The following is a 20,567-nucleotide window of genomic DNA, read 5'->3' as shown; positions in this document are numbered from 1 at the left end:
GGGAACGTTTTTGCTCTGTTACATATTTTAAGCTGACCTTGTGTTTTTTATTTATTGTTTAATATTGTTTATCCATTCATGGCCTTATTGTTTATCCATTCATGGCCTTATGTTAATGTCCCATATTGGAATGTTTTATGATGTATTTGATCTGCACTATGTTGCGATATGTTTTCAGTGCTTACACCAAAGCCAAATATGTTCAGTCAATGACTGTATATTGTTTTCAATAAAAATAAAATATTTGGGCAACAGATTATCACAAATGTTTTATTTAATGTAATGTTGAATATAATATAAACCCATGAGGCAAGAAAAACTTAAAAATATTTTAATCTTACTTCTGGTTACATGGGCCTAAGCTCTTTTCAATGAAATTTCAAAAGTTAGAGATCATTTTAGAGTACAGTATAGGATGTACCGAATATTCTTCAGTTTTGTGCAAAAACAGAAATACGACAAATAGAATATCAGATCTTTGTCAAATAGATCAAAATAATGCAAAACAAAAAGCTTTTTTGCATAGTTGTGTTTGACACATGAAAACTGTAACAATGTATCTTACAAGGTAACACGATGTAACATTGCTCTCACTTGAAATGTGTGCCCACATCCACATTGAATTTGAGGATATTGGACCTGGAAAGTCCTTGAAAGGTCCTTGAATTTGAAATTAACCAAGGTGTGGGAACCCTGCAAGAATTAATCCAAACATTTAATACCTCTTGGCTGTCCAACACTGTCTAGATATACTTCAGGGTCACTTGAGGCATCACCTTCTATGTACCTTCGTTTCTGGGTGTTTACCCGTACCTTCATAACAGAAACCTCTTCCTGTAACATTACCATAAAACATAAACTATCATACATTATTTCTAGGAACTGGAATTACACTTGTGACTCCTTGCTGTTGTGTTGATTCTGAACGGGCATAGGCAAGCACGACCACCTGCCATATGCAAAGTGTCAGTAGGAATGTCTTCATGTTGACTGTTCCGGGTCCCTCCTCAGGTCCTCCTAATTCACAGATTCCCAGTTGGGCACTGGCGCTGCGTGTTCAGCTCCTCCAGTGCTTTCACCGTTCACCTCGAATCAGTAAGGCCCTCCTCTGGAGCAAGCTTCATGCGGCTTGCGTGGATCCACTGTGGTTGAAGGTCAGTTAGCACCCCCGTTCTGGTCACCGGCAGTACAGTTTGGCCCACTTTGGTTCACCTAACTTCGTTGGTTTCAGACACTTCACCAGAACCTGCTGATTCAGAACAAATGAGTAGGGCTTTCTGCAGGCAGAGGGAGAGAGATATCATCATTTATGCAATTTAATATTTAATGAGGGAATCCAGATATTCTGCAATCACCACCTCCGTGTCACCTGTGGAGAGAAAGCTAGCGCGGCCTTTGACCCCAAGGGGTCGGGAAAGGCTTACCCATTAGTATTTCAAATGCAGAGATTAACAACAGAGTATGGTGACATTCTGAGCTCAGTCAGCCGAATCTCTGTATTATTTATTTTGCCAAATTTTCACCATTTTATAATTTTACCTCACACACAGGAAAGCTTCTGTCCGTTTAGAATGGCAGTTCCGAGTGTGGTAATGAGTTGTGCTTCGTGGGCTTGTGTCTGTTGTTCTGTGCGCATATTAAGACACAAGACATACATTTTACTGCATTTTGTACCCCATTTATGCAATAAGTTTGATTTCACTTAATTTGAGGCCCAATGTTGTCAGATTCAAATGGATTTGCCTGTAACAATTTAATGTCATTGTCTTTTACCAGTGTTGATTGTATCATGGAAAAGTCTCTTTAGCTTGATTCAGCTCTGGGCTTACCATAACTTCCCTTGCAGCCCACTTTGCTACCTCATTAGCATACTTCGAGTCTGTGTATATATCGATTGATTTAACTTTAGCCAAATGGCATGCTCTGATCAACGCAAACAACTCAGCAGCTTGTGCAGATATATATGGGAGCGAATAATCTTCAATAATTCGATTTGGAAGTTCCATTACAGCTTAACCAAACAGGACCCATCAACGTTCCAATGGTTCCCCTCCTCCAGGGCGGATGATGAAACATCCGACCTGCATAAAGTCGATCAATGCAAACATGTGAAAGTCGGGGCGTGTACACCGGAGGTTGGTTTAATGGTCTGATTAGCAGTAGCCAATAAAATGACTTCATACCCCGATCAATGTTGTGCTGTCATGTGGTAATGTGCATAATTGTTCCTACCTGGTGAGAGGTGTGCACAACTAATGGATGTGAGAGAACAATGCGTTCTGCATGTTGTACCATCAACGCCTCAGCAGTCACTGCTCACAAACATGCAGGGAGGTTTTGGCAACTGCCTCTAAAATTTTTTGACAAGTACGCCACTGGTCTATATGTTCCGCCATGGGACTGAGCGAGGATCACTGCTGCTGTGCCTGTCACCTCGTGCACGTACAGATGAAAGGGTTCATCATGATTTGGTAGTAATGTTCATTTCAGCAGTCCATTTGATAGGTTCCTCAGCCCTTGAGAGTGTTGCTTCTCTCAGGATTTTGTCATATACCGAGCAGTTTGGCACCCATGCTCGACAATAGTTCACTAAACCCAATAAGCTTTGCATTTGAGTCTTTGTTTTAGGGTGTTGGAAGGTATTAATCATCTTCACTCTGTCTGTGGAGAGACATATTGTTCCTTTCTGTAGTTCATGACCCAGATTGATAGTTCAGTTTCACCCATTGCATCTTTTCTTTTGATGTCTTGAAGCCAGCCTTCGCTAATACATTGCACACTGTAGTTGAAGCGGCTGTGCATGACATGATGTCCGGGCCGGAAAGCAGGATGTCGTCAGCATACTGCAATAGACAGGTGGCAGCTTGGTGTCCTTCAAAGTAGCGTGTACTACAGCAGAGAACACAGCAGGCGAGTCTCTAAATTCTGTTACTATTGGCCTCCATATGTGAATGTGAACAGCGGCTGTGTAATTGGCACAACTGACACTGAATTAACACAAATTACTAATAATAAAATGAGTGTGGTCTGCTGGAATTTAGTTAATAGTAGTGCACACATCCAGCACCACTGGTGACAATGTCATTAATTTTCAAATCTTGTGTTAATCGCCATGTATTATTAGCTTTCTTCATAGGATTAATTGATGATTTATATGATGAGTGAATGTGTTTCAAAATACCTTGTGACAGGCATTGCTATATTATTGGGCCAATGCCTTGTTCTTTTCTTTGAAAAATGGATACTGTTTGCAGTTTTCTATACAGGTAAGTTAAAGACAGTTTGGCAACATATGGTCTTACATCAATAAAGCCTGCCTCATCTTTGTGGGCGGCCCATAGCGCTGGGTCGACGTTGAGCATTTCCTGTTTCGCAGCAGAAGTGTTGTCAGACGTTGAGCTGCAAACTTCTCCGTAATGTCCTGTATACACAGACTGAAAATATACTGAGGGAAACAGCAATTGTAATTAGTTAGAATCAAAAGTTTTTTTTTCCAATTTTATGCATCGGATTACAGACGAGTCAGGCAAAATCATGCATTTTAAACATGTTTGTGTTATCTGGAGATGTTACGGGTAATTTTGGGGTCATATTACACTTCACAGGAATGCCATTCATTCCCACAGAGTTCAGAGTGCGTCCTGTAATAGACTCCTCATAGCAATGCGCTGTAAATTATATTTTAGATGCGCCAGTTTCGATGATAAAGGTATGCGGTTTTATATAGTAATTCTTTGCATTTATTCAGCGTCTCTGATAATGTTATTGAAACGATTTTATATTCGTTTGGGCACTTGATACAAGGAAATGCAGATGTTTTATTTTTGCTCGTATTTTTCTTTGAATCTGAATCGAATACATCCGCGGCTGCAGCGAATGAGTTAAATTGTGTTAAATCGGGATACAACAGTGCGCATGGTGTCTTTGGGGAGCTAGGGGTTAAAGCTTTGTTCACTATAATATCATGTTTAGGCGGCTTGTTTTGAAACAGAGACCGCTGCATGCATTTGATTAGTCTCTTTTTTGTTCAGGACCTATGTCCCAGAATAGTTTTATTTTCTTCCACTCATCGTATGATTCTATATATACTATTACTATATATTTATAATCTCACTGAGGGTCCGTTCACCCTTTTTTAACCATAGATTTTGGATTTACTCCTGAATTGATCTAACTACGTTTTTTCTTTTCTCCCTCCTTTTCCCTTTCTCCTTTCTCTGACCACCCAGCCAAATTGCTGATGGCTCAATTATAATCTTATTTATTTCAAAACATCCATTATTTGGATTTTACTTAGATAACGGGCGGCTTATTTCCTGTCCCATAATGTCACCCTTTTAATAATAATAATAATACAAACAATTTCCCGATCGACACGGTTCCTGCAGATCAAATTTGTTCCGTCTTCTCCTTAGGACAATTCAAGTCCGCTTCTTATTCATACCAGAATAAGGATATCCTTAAACTACTGCTGCGGTTGTGGGGTTTTCCCTATATTATAATAGAGCAAAACCCTCCTTCCTATTTTCATAATAGGGCAATATCGTCTCTGAGAAGAGGCCCCCGAGCAGAGTTATTAACGGAGTTAATATCGAGCCAAATTAAACTTAAGTTTTATTCAATCTCTCATCAGACAGGAATACCTGATACTTAAATCAGTCTTACCTGTCTGGAGAAATCCCGACGAGCCCCCAAACTGTTAGATAATTTTGTCATCCAATGTATTTAATTTATTTGTTGATCTGCAATCCCCGTCTCGATACGGCTCAGCTGAGGGAAGAAAGAACTGACACAGAGAACCAATGCTATCAAATCCTTCTTCAACGTTTATTGTCGCAACACTCTGTTTTATGGTCCAGAAAACCACATTCCACTGGACCCTCACCAATGAAATAGTTCTTTACCTTATATTGGGGTGACATACATGTTTGAGCTACGTGCGAAACGTGAGACAAAAACACATTCCTTAGAACATCTTTAGAGCAGGGAGCAGCTGTAGCTACCCCCAACAAGAGATACATAAAAGAGGCCTTCATTATTCCACATTACATCACCAGAGAAGTTGTTGAGAAGCATTAATTATTCCACAATACCTTTGCTGAGGAAGTAATCCAAAGTATTTAGAATACATTACTGACCTTGAGTAATCTAACGGAATACATTACAAATACCTTTTCCTGTATAATGTTGTAAAACAGTTTAAAGTATTTTAAAGTTAGACAGCAGGACTGAATAATCAGATGTGGGTATTTTATTCACTCCAGTCCAGCAGGAGGCGGAAATTCACCGGAAGTTGTTTTATAAACCGACAGAAAACACCAGAAGAAGAAGAAAGCCCAAATAGTGCACTATATAGTGAATAGGGACGAATTCAGATGCAGCTGCAGTTTGAGCGCTCAGTTCGGTACGTGTTTAATGTGTCTTACATTATTTGAGAGATTAATATTTATTTTGTTTTTCTGTCTTTTGTGTTTTAATGAGTGTAAAATATGTTTTTATCGACGCATGTCGCTTTGTTTTGTTACAGACGCTTTAAAAAATCCCTTTCAGGAGAAACAAACAGAAATGTGAGAATATTCTGCTTAAATGAGTCTTTAAATCCAGCGACTGACTGTAAATGAGTTCAATGAAGGTGATAATATATATTGGAGAGACGGGCACAAACAAACGCTTTTTGGTTTCCTCAAGTTTGTGTAAATACTTTTGGGATTACTGGTCATATGCAAGAGATGAACAAAACAACTAAAACACTTCAGAACAGGTTTATTTCCACTTTCTGTCTGTCTGTGGCTAAACTCATGTTTATATTTTAGTCCAGTTTGAAGACGTGTTGGTAAAGTTCAATCTTGACAAACTTTGACTAACGTTCCAGAAACGTCGCGCTAATGTCCTAAAAACGTCCCTTAAAAGAGGTTATTGCAGCATGTTCCCCTGATCTTCAGATAACTTAAATACGAGTTGACGTTTTCATAATTGTATTATTTTTGTAGTCAGTCAATATGTGTTTTGGATATCATACTTAATTGACAAAATCTCTGTCAACAAAACGACAATTGACCACATCTGTTAAATATTACTCGAGTAAACGGTGATTTAATAATATTTTCGTCATTGTGATTTAAAGTTTATTTTTTGGGCACACGTGACAAATGTATTTAAATAAATGTAAAACCATTTATTGTGATGTCCATTTCATGATCGAGTCGTTCTTTTGAACCGGTTCTTTTTAGTGAACGAGTTGATCCAGTTCACCAAATCTGACCAAAACTTTTGAAACCGTTTGCGTCTCGAGTAGGGCTGGGCGAACAATCACATTTTATTTTCAATCACATCTCTGGCTTCAAACGATTATGAAAACAATATAATCAAGATTATACGATTATTGTGCCGCATTTCGTTTCGCATCGAAACACACCAGCGTTAATTCTTTAAAGCATCCTTTATTAAAGTTCAAATAATTAGGAAGCGGTTTATGAATATTGTAAGCCCATTTATCGGTCCAATGGCGGTCTCCAATAATACGGGTGAAGGTCTCTGCGTGTTACAGTCTTTCCTTGTTACGCAACACAACAATATTAAATGAAATACATTTTCTCTTATGTATTACCTCGTTATTTCATCTGACTCTGTTTGATTATTCTTTTAACTCCTTTAATTATACTCGTTTAGATTAAGAAACTATGTCGCTTTGAGGTCCTCGCGTGTTTTCTCTACACCGCGGGTCTCACGATCACAAGCGGGCAGTATTGGATCATCAAACAGAGGTAATTGCTATATACCTGAGATCGGTCACGTTCACGTATACACAATCAAAGATACTTCAGTATAGCCCCATGGAATTGCATACACTTGAATGTAACTTAATGTTTTCTTCAGTAGAGGTCACGGCCACTATTACAGATGTAAGTTGACCAACATAACTTCTCTTGTAATAGCTTTGGATTGGCCATGCGTGGTTTTCCACGTACACTTATCTGGAGAAACATCAAATTAAAACAGAGGTAAGACACCCGAATTTACACTTGAATCGATGCCAAATATTAGTTGTCACTAATCTGACGCAGACTTGCGGTAACATACGAATCGTTTAATCTGTTTGGGAAACACAATGTCAGAGTCAGTCAGAATAAAATCAAATGTTGACAATTTATTGATCAGGTAACATAATCAATTCATCAATTCCAATTAGACAGTGATAAGTCAAAGTTAGACATTTTATCAAAACATAAGAAATTCAAATTGCAATCACCTGTTTTAAATTACACACAGTAAACTGCCTAGGATCGTCTGACTACAGAGAACCCTGAGCAATGTGTCACACCTCTTTAAATACCCAAACCATGGACAAGGGGAATTTTGGGAGTGGTTAGGTTTGGAAGTCCTGGGGACATACTTCATTAACATACAAGCAGGGATGGGACAGACCTCCAGAATTATAAAGCATTTGGCAAAGACCTTATAACTTTGCTGTCATTAAGTTTTACAAACCTGGGAATAAGAGCACTATACCAGACGCACTGAGACATTTTAAATGATTCCAGACGTGTTACACTAGTTACATTATTTGTATACATCAGATATAGACTTTTGTTACATACAGATCTTAGGTGATTCTGAGCTGAAGAGGAATGGGTGAGGGGGAGAGAGGAGAGAATGGGACAGATGTGGAAGGGCAACAATGAGGTGTGAATTTGCAGTCTTCGCTCAGTGGGGTGTGGTGCCTCAGGAAGAGTTGCTAATTGCGAGAAAGTTAATTTGTTGATTTTCTCAAAGATCATACATTTGCTCTTTGCCTTTGAATGCAAACGCATTGGCACCCTGCCTTACAAATATAAACTCGGAAACTGAAATTTCAACAGCCTTTGTTGGACTGCTAAACGGGGACATCACTGCGAGTATGTGTTTGTGTGGTAGCTTTCATATCAGCCCCATTCAACAATCACATAAACGCTTGTCCTGGACAAGTGAAAAACAATTTTACTTGACTGAACGGACAAGCATATCACAGCAGTTCTCGAGTCAACAGTACATTGAATTGATCGCAGAAGTTCTCGAGTCAACGGTACGTTGAGTCGATCACAGCAGCTCTCGAGTCAACAGTACGTTGAGTCAATCACAGCAGCTCTCGAGTCAACAGTACGTTGAGTCGATCACAGCAGCTCTCGAGTCAACAGTACGTTGAGTCAATCACAGCAGCTCTCGAGTCAACAGTACGTTGAGTCGATCACAGCAGCTCTCGAGTCAACAGTACGTTGAGTCGATCACAGCAGCTCTCGAGTCAGCAGTTCTTGAGTCAACAGTATGTCGAGTCGATCACAGCAGTTCTCGAGTCAACAGTACACTGAACAGAGTTCAGCCTTTTTCGGACAATACCTCCCTCAGTGTAAAAAACAAAACCATTCTCTATGAAAGAAATGGGAAGATCACGAGACTCCAGCATCCTGTGGCTCATCTGCTGCATAACACCACACTTCAAGAAGTTTCTGTGGTTCTGTAGCTAACCAATTGTACCGTATAAAAAAACTAAGTGGTTTTGTTTAACAGCAGTTCTTGTGTATAATCATTAAATGTTCAGTCTTTTTGAGTTTAATGAATGTCAGTCCATTATAATGATGATGTTTGTGTGTTCAGATGTTCATCATGAGAGAGCAGGTGGATGTGATTCATGCTGGAGAACAGCAGATGCTGCAGACACCAGTGAAGATTGAAGTGAAGCAGGAGATAAAAGAAGAAAACACAACAGAGGAACAACAGACTGATGAAGATGATGATGAACAGCAGATGCTGCAGACACCAGTGAAGATTGAAGTGAAGCAGGAGATAAAAGAAGAAAACACAACAGAGGAACAACAGAGTGATGATGATGATTATACTCCTTCAGGTATGTTTCTTCCTTTAATGTTTGTAACAGTATAAAGGATGGGCAAGGAGGAGGCGGGAACCGGATGAAGCATCAAAGTAATATTTTAATGAAAACTTAAACACACAACACAGCTGCGTGTGGCTCTCTCTCGACCTGCCGCATCCGGATGCATTTATCCGTCTCCTCAGCTGATTAGCCAGATTGGGGCCCGGTGTGTATGTTGTTTTACACTTTAATCACAATCAACTGTCATGTCAGGATGAGTTTTATCAAAGTCTTTATTGTAATTTTAAAAGTGCTTTTAACTTTTAAAAAGGTGCAATTTTAATTTGAAAAAGTCATTACAGTCCTTCAGAAACAGAGACTCTGGATTTGGGTTTCTGCTTGAAGTCCTTAAAGATGGCTTTAAGTCTGAAGTCAATTTAAAGTTATTTTTCAGATTATTCACTTGGTATAACTAATATGTGTACTCCATCTTAAACTACATGTTTTCATTTGACTTCACTCATGCTGGAGAAGACTTTACAGAGAGGTTCAACGGTCCCATCTTCAAAACAAGATCTCGGTCAATAATGTTGTGATGTTGCATAAAGTTGTCAAAACAATGTGTGGTCGAGTGCCCTTTCAGGGAGAGAAAGTGGTAAGGGTGCTTGCACCTGGGCTAAATGATGTCTTAACACCTGTCTCTAATTCCAGTGAGCATGTTCTTTTCAAGTTCCAAGTTATTTGTATTTATATAGCATTAAACAGCATTAAGGCTGACCAAAGTGCTGTACAATACAAAATGATGAATACAAAGTTCTAAAAACACACAACAATTTAAGACCAGAATATTACATACTATTAAAAGCCAGTGAAAAGTGAGTTTTAAGAGAAGATTTAAAAACAGATAATGAAGGTGACAATCTGAAACTGAATCTATTCCATAAAATAGGACCCACAACCGAAAAGGCTCTCCCTCCTCTACTCTTGAGTGTGGGATATTGAGGAGATATTGATCACTGGATCTCAGACTTCATGGTGGATTGTAAGGATGTAGTAAGTCTGATAAGTAACTGGGAGTTGGTTGTGTAATGACTTGTAAACAAACAATACATTTTTAAAATCAATTCTAGCTTTATCCGGCAGCCAGTGAAGTGATTTTCAAATGGGGGTAACATGATCGTACTTCCGACCTCCTTTTAGAAATGTTTCTGCTGCATTTTGAACAAATTGAAGTTGAGCTGTAAGAGATTTTGAAATTCCACAATAGAGAGAATTACAGTAGTCCAGACGAGAAGTGATGAAAGCATGAACTGCTATCTCCAAAGGTTTCTCCGACAAAAAGGGTTTAACTTTAGAGAGTAGATGTAGCTGAAAGAAACTGGAACCTATGACAGCACTAATATGTTTGTCAAATTTCAGCTGGCTATCAAACTGGACACCCAGATTCTGTACTTGAGGAGAGAGGAAAGCATTGAGATTAATGCATTCAGCATTACTAACATCAAAATTATCTGTAGGACCAAAGACAATCACTTCTGTCTTTATTCAAAAACAAGAAGTTTTTGTCTAGGCAACCTTTTAATTCCTCCAGGCAAGCTAGAAGAGATTGTAATGCAATGTGATCATCTGTGTTCTCCAGAGGTCACATTTGCCGGCTGAATACGTCATCGAGGCTGTCTCATTTTTACCTTCTTTCACAGGAATTCGGAGGATGCATGAGGTGTATCCTTTGTGGGCACTCACAACCCATGTCTAAAAAAAAAACAACCACCGGGCATTTTCCCGGTAGGCCGATGCACTTTGGGGCCGATATATGATGACACAGAAAGCAGAACTCAGCAGCATCCAGTCAACCATCTTTCTTAATTTCGAAGTGCGCTTTTCCCCCCTTAAATCTCACATGCTCCACATCTATCATGTGGAGGCTTGAGTAATCTGAAACCGTATCTGTATCACATTCTGTAATAATATAGTAATGAAAAATTATTTTGTCAAGATTTAGCATTTTTACACCTATTTCTTTTTTCACCTTGATGTTTTTGTTATCCATTCACTGTTCATTGTAGAGCTGATGGATGTGAAAGAGGAACGTGAAGAACTGAATGAAGTGGAGGAGGAACATCATGATTTCATAACTGGAGAAAAATCTTTGAGTTGCCCGAAGAATAAAAATAATTTCTCACCAAATAATCCTCAAAGGAGAGCAGCCAAGAAATCTTTCGCCTGCTCTCAGTGTGGAAAGAGTTTCACATGTAAAAGAGATCTTAATATACACATGAAAATTCATACTGGAGAGAGACCTTACACGTGCCATCAGTGTGGAAAGAGTTTCACAATTAAAGGCCATCTTAATACACACATGAGAGTTCATACTGGAGAAAAGCCTTACACGTGCCATCAGTGTGGAAAGAGTTTCACACTTAAAGGCAATCTTGATAGACACATGAGAGTTCATACTGGAGAGAGACCTTACATATGCCATCAGTGTGGGAAGAGTTTCACAAATAAAAGCCGTCTTAATGCACACATGAGGGTTCATACTGGAGAGAGACCTTACATATGCCATCAGTGTGGAAAGAGTTTCACAATTAAAAGCCGTCTTAATGCACACATGAGAGTTCATACTGGAGAGAGACCTTACACCTGCCATCAGTGTGGAAAGAGTTTCACAATTAAAAGCTGTCTTAACGCACACATGAGAGTTCATACTGGAGAGAGACCTTACACGTGCCATCAGTGTGGAAAGAGTTTCACAATTAAAAGCCGTCTTAACGCACACATGAGAGTTCATACTGGAGAGAAGCCTTACACGTGCCATCTGTGTGGAAAGAGTTTCACACTTAAAGGCAATCTTGATAGACACATGAGAGTTCATACTGGAGAGAGACCTCACATATGCCATCAGTGTGGGAAGAGTTTCACAATTAAAAGCCGTCTTAATGCACACATGAGAGTTCATACTGGAGAGAGACCTTACATATGCCATCAGTGTGGAAAGAGTTTCACAATTAAAAGCCTTCTTAATGCACACATGAGAGTTCATACTGGAGAGAGACCTTACACGTGCCATCAGTGTGGAAAGAGTTTCACAATTAAAAGCTGTTTTAATACACACATGAGAGTTCATACTGGAGAGAGACCTTACATGTGCCATCAGTGTGGAAAGAGTTTCACAATTAAAAGCCGTCTTAAAGCACACATGAGAGTTCATACTGGAGAGAGGCCTTACACGTGCCATCAGTGTGGAAAGAGTATCACATTTAAAAGCCATCTTAATACACACATGAGAGTTCACACTGGAGAGAAGCCTTACACGTGCCATCAGTGTGGAAAGAGTTTCACAATTAAAAGCCATCTTAATACACACATGAGAGTTCATACTGGAGAGAAGCCTTACACGTGCCATCAGTGTGGTAAGAGTTTCACACTTAAAGGCAGTCTTGACAGACACACAAGTGTTCATACTGGAGAGAGACCTTACACGTGCCAGCAGTGTGGAAAGAGTTTCACACGTAAAAGCCATCTTGATAAACACATGAGAGTTCATACTGGAGAGAGACCTTACACGTGCCATCAGTGTGGAAAGAGTTTCACACTTAAAGGCAGTCTTGACAGACACATGAGAGTTCATACTGGAGAGAGACCTTACCCGTGCCATCAGTGTGGAAAGAGTTTTATAATTAAAGGTGATCTTAATATACACATGAGAGTTCATACTGGAGAGAGACCTTACCCGTGCCATCAGTGTGGAAAGACCTTTATTACAGCCAGTGACTTGAATAAGCACCAAATAATTCACACTGGAGAGAAACCATACAAGTGCTCACACTGTGAAAAGAGTTTCAATCGCTCAGCAAACCTGAAAACACATGAGAGAATTCATACTGGAGAGAAACCATACAACTGCCCACATAGTGACAGCAAGCAAGAATCATCTTCTGGTCCAATGATATCGCGTAAATAGTGAATGTGTGAACAAAGCATATGTGCCTCCTAACCAAACTATTGCATGTGCAGCCGTGTCTTAAGACGAGACCATCCTGCAGTGCAACGAATGCAGTGTTAACATGACATGAAAGTTAACATCACTGAATACTGACTATTCACACAATGCCTAAATAAATAAAACTATAAATATATATAGTTGCTTAAAAATCAAAAGTGTGTAGGGTCATTAGAGAACCAAGGTGTGTAATTGTGTTTTTTTTGTTAGCCCTTTCATATATAATATTTTGTTTCATAGCTATAAAAGTTTCCTATCACAGGATATTTCTTTATGACAAGAGGAATGAGTGTTATATTCATACAGATAAATACTGTATTACGTTGATTTTATGTGCAACAATGGTGAATCATCAGTATCCCACATGTGTGTACAGATTCAGATTATACATGCTATTTCTGACCTTATTTACATCTGACATTGTTATTGGATGAAGAAACAATGTGGAAGTAAACTATAGCAAGTTTAACACATGAACAGTGTGATATGGATATTGTCATTTGGGTGATTTACTGAAATTATTATTAAGTTGTGCATCAATTTAGACTCATTAAGTACCTGAGAAAATAATTATGTGTAGCTTATTTTTATCTTATGTGTTATGTGTAGCTCAATATGTGTTTGACAGCAAGTTGTGTCATGACATTTCAGTGTGATAATAATGAATCCTGTTGTAGATTTTTCTGATTTGTTGCATTCTCTCTTTTATATATGAAAAATAAAACAAAAAAGAGTGGCATAAAGTCAATGTGAAAGACTGGTAGAGAGCATGCCAAGACTGATTGAAGATCAGGATTATTCCAGCAAATATTGATGTATGAACTCTTTCTAAGTCAAAACATTAGTATTGTGTTGTTTAAAAATGAATGTGAACTTGTTTTCTTTGCATTATTGGAGGTCTGAAAACATCTTTTTTGTTATTTTGACCCGTTGTCATTTTCTGCAAATAAATGCTCTAAATGAAAATATTTATATTTGGGAGAAATGTAGTCTGTATTTTATAGAATAAAACAGAAATGTTCTTTTTACTCAAACACACACCTATAAATAGTAAATCCAGATAAACTGACCATTTGCAGTGGTCTTTTAATTTGATCCAGAGTTGAATAATTTCAAAGGTCATACTAGAAAAAAATTAATTATGATCTAATGTGAATTTTCTTAATAAAATGGCTATAAATAACATCTTAGCTTAGCATAAAGCTAACAATTTACACAAGGTTTATTTCTATTTCTATTTCTTCTGCTCCAAACTTACTTTAAATATTACTTAAAATATGGTACAACAGCAACCTTCTTGGGGTTTGGAAGAAAGCAAAACTTCCCCCAGGGAAATGTTGACTTGAATATTCAAGAATTAGGAAAGAACTGTGGAGTCCCGGAAGAAGGTTTTTTAAACATATGACACTAAACTGAAAATGAGTTTTAGACCCATGTGTCAGCAGCACATCTGGAGAAAGATGACAAGAACGACACCATCCCACAGTCAAGCATGGAGGTGGGTCAGTCCTGTTATGGCGGAAACAGCTATCCTGACTATGTGACTGTGATGTGTCTTTTCCTCCTGAAAGAATAGGAAAAACATTTCCTGACACAAATAAAAAGCATTAAAGGGCCCTAGCCAAAAAATTAAATACTCCATGGAAAGAAAACAGTCAAGTGGTTTTTATTGTCGTTTCAACCATATAAAGTTAGTACAGTACACAGTGAAACGAGACAACGTTCCTCCAGGACCATGTGCTTCATAAAACAACATAGGACAAACACAGAACCACATGAGACTACACAGACTAAATAACATACCTATACCTAAAGGGCCTCAGTGTGATGGTGGTGGTGGCTTTACCAGGTGGGCACGGCCTGTGATAGGCCAAAGCCATGGCGTCCACGACCCAGTGAGCAAGCCTCTGTTTGGAGACAGCGTTCCCATCCAGGGACCAGATTGGAGGTTCAAGAGGTCTGGGCACAGATGCCAAAAGGGTGCCCCATCCCTGAAAAAGAAGATCCTTCCTCAGGGGTATCTGCCAGGGAGGTGCTGTCGCGACCTGAGAACCAAAACCACGTGGGCCAATAAGGAGTCACCAAAGTGACTTGTTCTTCGTCCTCCCTGACCTTGTACAGCACCTGTGCAAATAGGCTCACTGGGTGAAATACGTTCTTGCGCAGCCCCCGGGGCCAGCTGTGTGCAAGAGCGTCTGTCCAGAGGGAAACCTCCACTAGGGAGTAGCAAAACGCAATCAGATCTACCTGTGCTTTGCCATACCATTCCCAAATCAGCTGGACCACCTGGGGGTGGAGCCTACACTCTCCGCTGGGCGTGCCTTGTCGTGACAGCGCATCCACTGCTGTGTTGAGGCTGCCGGGGATATGAGTGCAACCTGAGTCATGGCTGGCTTAAAAGCAGGAGATGGCAGGCGAGTTGTGACATACGACGAGAGCGTACACCACCATGCTTATTTATCTACGCTATCGCACTGGTATTGTTTGAATGGATCAAGACGTGCTTGCAGGAGTAGCAGGAGAAATGTCCACATGGCAAGGAATGTAGCCATCAACTCCAGGCAATTGTTGCATCAGCCGTGTCGAGGAGCCGGCGGCTGGGTGCCCATTGCACACTGCTCCCCAACCCAGTTAGAAGGTGTCTGTGGTAACCTTGACGCGCTGGAACACCTGCTGTAAGGGGACTCCTGTCCGCAGAAAACAGAGGTCTGTCCAGGGGTTGAGAGTCTGGCGACAAGAGGGGGTGATGAACACACGATATGTGCCGCGGTGCCATGCCCAACTCGGTACTCGAGACTGTGCTGAAGCAGTCTCATATGCAGCAACCCCATCGGCTTGACCGCTGCGGAGGATGCCAAATGCCCCAGGAGCCTCTGGAATTGTTTAAGAGGAACCGCTGTGCCTAGTTTGAACAACGTGAGGCATTTCAGCACCGACTGTGCACTCTTGTTCATGAGATGTGCTAACATTGATGCTGAGTCTAACTCCCTGCAGAGAAATGAGATGCTCTGAACTGGGGCAAGCTTGAGATAATTGAGTATGCGGATACCCATTTCCCTGAGCTGGGCAAGGGCTGCCTCTGCGACCTTCATGAAGATGTAAGGGGACAGGGACAGCGCCCTGAGCCGAGGAAGCAGGGCAAGCATGTCGGCCATCTGGGCATCAGTCTCAGACTGGCCATGCCGACTCGAAACCGGCAGCCCAGTCGAGTCTTCCGCATCAGATGCCGGAACGCTCTCCGATGCAGCGGCGAAGTCATCATCCAGCTCAGGGGACGCGAGGGAGAAACCAGGCTGACGGAGAAGGTTAATGAATTGGAGACATGCTTCCAAATGCTAGTGGAGGTCTGTGAAAAAGAGTAGCCAGTAGATACTGTTTTGTTTGTGGATAGTACAGTGAGCAACACACACACTTTGGTTCAAGCTGGAGAGCCCCCGCAGCAGGGCATTTGGGTGATGTCTCTGGAGCATACCCATAGGGCAAAGTGACACCATTCTCCCGTTCCTGTTAGGATTTCCAATCGATTTTCCCCACTTAGTGATGCACCCACAGAGAATCATGTTGAAAGTGCCGTTGTTATTGGTGACTATTGTAAGGAATGTGGAAATAGAGACTCCAGCCACTATTGTTAAATGCATTTCAGGTGCCAGATCATTTGACATAAGATCAAATTTGCTTTGTTATTCATGTCAGCACTAACAGTGTCCAGCTTTACCAGTCAGAGATCACTAAAGATAATGTTAAAGAGGTGTGGGAACTTGCAAAAATTATGTCAGACACTGTAATGTGCTATGGCCCCCTCCCTGCTCATTGTGGCAATGAGGTTTGGTTTAGATTAGTGTCACTGAACGGCTGGATGTCTGAGTGTTGTGATATTTTCAGTGTTACTCAAAGGTTTGAATCATATAATGATGATAATGTTTATAATGATATGACATTGTCAGATATAAATAAAAAAATTAACAAGCCAAAAATCACTTGTTAAATGACTGGCGTCCTGTTGCTCTGACCCCCATCATCAGCAAATGCTTTGAGAGGTTAATCAGAGATTACATCTGCTCTGTTCTGCCCCCCTCTTTGGACCCATTGCAGTTTGCCTACCGCAACAACCGCTCCACTGACGATGCCATTGCATCTACACTACACACTGCTCTCTCCCACCTGGAGAAAATGAACACATATGTGAGAATGCTGTTTGTAGACTGCAGCTCAGCATTCAACACCATAGTGCCCTCCAAGCTTGATGAGAAACTCCGGGCTCTGGGCTTAAACAGCTCGCTGTACAGCTGGATCCTGGATTTCCTGTCAGGCAGACGTCAGGTGGTTAGAGTGGGCAGCAACATCTCATCACTGACCCTCAACACTGGAGCCCCGCAGGGCTGTGTTCTCAGCCCACTCCTATATTCCCTATACACACATGACTGTGTGGCAACACATAGCTCCAATGCCATCAAGTTTGCCTACGGTGGTAGGTCTGATCACTGACAATGATGAAACAGGTGCACACTGGTGTCAGGAGCATAACCTCTCCCTCAACGTCAGTAAGACCAAGGAGCTTGTAGTGGACTTCAGGAGGAAAGACAGAGAACACAGCCCCATCACCATTAATGGAGCACCAGTGTAGAGAGTCAGCAGTTTCAAGTTCCTTGGTGTCCACATCACTGAGGAACTCACATGGTCCGTCCACACTGAGGCCGTTGTGAAGGCTCACCAGCGCCTCTTCTTCCTGAGACGGCTGAGGAAGTTTGGAATGAACCACCACATCCTCACACGGTTCTACACCAGCAGTGTAGAGAGCATCCTGACTGGCTGCAGCACCGCCCACAACCGCAAAGACCTGGAAAGGGTGGTGCGAACTGCCAGAAACATCATCGGAGGTGAGCTTCCCTCCCTCCAGGACATCTATAACAGGTAGTGAGTGAAAAAAGCTCAGCGGATCATCAGAGACTCCAGCCACCAGAGTCATGGGCTGCTCTCACTGCTTCCATCAGGCAGGCGGTATTGCAGCATCAGGACCCACACCAGCTGACTCCATGACAGCTTCTTCCCCCAAGCAATCGGACTTTTGAACACTTGATCTATCAGGATCAATAATTAGCACTCCACTTTAATCTCACACTGGACTGTCAAATATATTCTCCCCAATTCAACTACTGTATATTCATTTTATATACCCTCACCCATGTTATTCGGAACTGCACACAAGACTTTCACCTACTGTTGCACTGGTGTACATGGTAGTGTGACAATAAAGTGATTTATGGTGTTCAATTGAGATGTTTGAATTGTCACTAGTCATTGAAGCAGTTCAATGGGTTTGGATAGTGGTTAAGTGCCACAATACTAAACCCAAAAAAAGGGGTGGGGGTCAGTTTTAAAAAGGGACAGATGATAAAGTTGAATGAAAGTGCAAGTTGAACACCCACCACAAACTGCGGTGCAACAAGTTTAATTTACCAGAAGCAAGAGGAACACAAGCTTGGAGTGAATCATGGTTTATTACAAACATCAAGATTCTACAGATCAGTTGCACAATGTGTCCTGCCTCATACTACTGACAACACTGGGTAAAGATGCACCAGAAGAGGGCTCTTAAGCATCTGGTCCAAAGAGTTATACTGGTCAATAGAATCAGATCCTACAAGGAAAGTCCTGCCTCAAACCACCACTGACATATCCTGTAGAATTGGTCTGGGTTAAGTCACCATTACCAGGCCCACCAAGCTCTGCCTTCAGGAGCATCGACCAAGGTGGCATTGTTTTCAGAAGCATACTGGTTCAAGGTAGCGTTGCCATCAGGAGCATCATGGACCAGGGTGGCATTGTTTTCAGAAGCATACTGGTTCAAGGTAGCATTGCCATCAGGAGCATCATGGACCAAGGTGGCATTGCCATGGGTCCAGGTACCATTGGCAGATGAATCAGGGGCTTAATTTAAAAATCAGAATGAGAAGTTTCTTCAAACCAGGACTTATTAAAATACAGAAAGCAGTGCAATCTTTAACCTGCGAGTTAACTGACTGTAGGGGAAAATTAAACCCAGCTTGCCAGATGGAAGGAACAAATACACACCTTTATCTTCTCTGACAACTCGCCTAACAGCACTCCTGGATGAGTCAATAGAAGAACCATGTTCAACTGAAGAACCAAGAGCTAAGAAAACACAGAAGCTTGTAAACACAAATGTGGCATAACAGAATCAGTTTCAATATTACTCCCTGATAGCACACATTAAATCACCCAGATGTCCATTTGATGTGCATGTTTACATCTGGAGAGGTTTGGGTTTACATGGTTTGCTCATCTGCAATACACTTCCTCTTGGAAGTCAAAAGACTCCGATGTCTTGTACACATTTGTGATTTAAATGCATGCAGAACAGCTCTTCACATGTTTAGTAGAACACAATGAGATCTGGTACTGCTTCAGACACAAAAATAAACTCACCATTCCACAGCAACTGATGACAAAAAGCAAGAACAATGGCAATTTTAACAGCAGTCATGTTTGACCACAAGATGAACTACTATGAAAACCAATCCAGCTATACTGAAGTTTCAGTCAAACCAGGACTTTTGTAGCATAACAGAAAAACATTTGCATCACCTGGATGCCTCGTTAACTGTAAATGAGTTAATTAATGAGAGCCTTAATTGAAGTGACACTTATTGTTATCCCATTTCTCTAACGTGAACTGATAGAAATATGATGATGACCCACAGTTAACAGATCATGTATATGACTTTATTTATGTTGATTTGTTTCCTGTGGAACATGTGTGTATTCTCTGTCTATGTTCTCAATGCTCATGAATTGTATGTTTTGCTTACTGCACATTTCATGAATTTATAGTGGATATTGTCTACACAGTCTGAATATACAGAGTTGATTTGACAGTGAGTTCTAAAGATCAGATTTGAAAAACAAGTGTTTAAAGCAGTGCACACTGTTCCCAATGTGGCAATAGACCTTAGGCCGCTACAAGGACAGTGTAACTATAGTACGGCACACATTTACGACAAAGACTACGCCACCCTGGGAATTTCACCCAGGGAACTAAAGGACCAAATCTATTCTTACTCAATGAAAGGTCGGAGACATGAATAACATTACAAAAATATTCATCTTTATTAACAAAATTTAAGACAAAACTTTAAAATGAAAGAGGCCTTAGCCAAGGTGCCACTGGAGTTTATAAAAGAATTATGAACCTACAACAATCAAAGGACCTGGGGCTTTCCGGCAGGGGCGGGCTACCAGAGATTATATCACACCTATAATAGAGAATCACAGCATTCACAAGTGCACACTCACACCCAAAATCAGGATTTCAGTGACGAGCACTGCACACAGTCACCAGCCCCACTGTGAAAGAATAAAGCCGGCCTTCCTGCCTTTGGCACCCAAGTCCTGTGAACACATAAAATTAACACATTAGTGTTCAAAGTTTAAAGGGGTCATGACATGAGAAACCAAATTTGCCTTGATCTTTTGGTATATAAGAGGTCTTTGTATCATTAAAACGTCCTGCAAGTTTAATATTTTAAGACGCCCTCCCCATTCTAAACTAATCATTTATTTAATCAAGCTCAAAATACAGCTCGTTCTGGATTCATGGTTAGAAGTGACGTGTCGGTTAGAAGTGACGTAACAGCGTTTGCATATGACCGCCTCCAGCACAACATAACTACGCTTATAAGCGCAAGACAACTACGC

The 20,567-nt window shown here is 40.8% G+C and overlaps 1 protein-coding gene across 20 annotated transcripts in view; it reads left to right on the top strand.

Annotated features, from left to right (window-relative positions):
* The window catches only part of LOC127624947 (gastrula zinc finger protein XlCGF57.1-like), a 213,961-nt gene extending 200,168 nt beyond the window's left edge, over positions 1–13,793 (top strand). For 15 of the 20 annotated variants that reach the window (XM_052099894.1, XM_052099882.1, XM_052099881.1 and 12 more), the window contains one exon: positions 10,915–13,793. In XM_052099894.1, coding sequence (XP_051955854.1) covers positions 10,915–12,812 — 1,898 coding nt within the window. In that variant the 3' untranslated portion in view covers positions 12,813–13,793. Of the gene's footprint in view, positions 1–5,311; positions 5,405–8,631; positions 8,882–10,705; positions 10,722–10,914 lie in introns of those variants that run through there. The other 5 variants (XM_052099889.1, XM_052099888.1, XM_052099887.1 and 2 more) reach the window with 3 other exon arrangements.
* The last annotated feature ends 6,774 nt before the right edge of the window (positions 13,794–20,567 follow it).

This window comes from Xyrauchen texanus, chromosome 31 (assembly GCF_025860055.1).
Source record: "Xyrauchen texanus isolate HMW12.3.18 chromosome 31, RBS_HiC_50CHRs, whole genome shotgun sequence".
Lineage (NCBI taxonomy): Eukaryota > Metazoa > Chordata > Actinopteri > Cypriniformes > Catostomidae > Xyrauchen > Xyrauchen texanus.
This window is presented reverse-complemented; position numbering and strand designations above follow the sequence as displayed.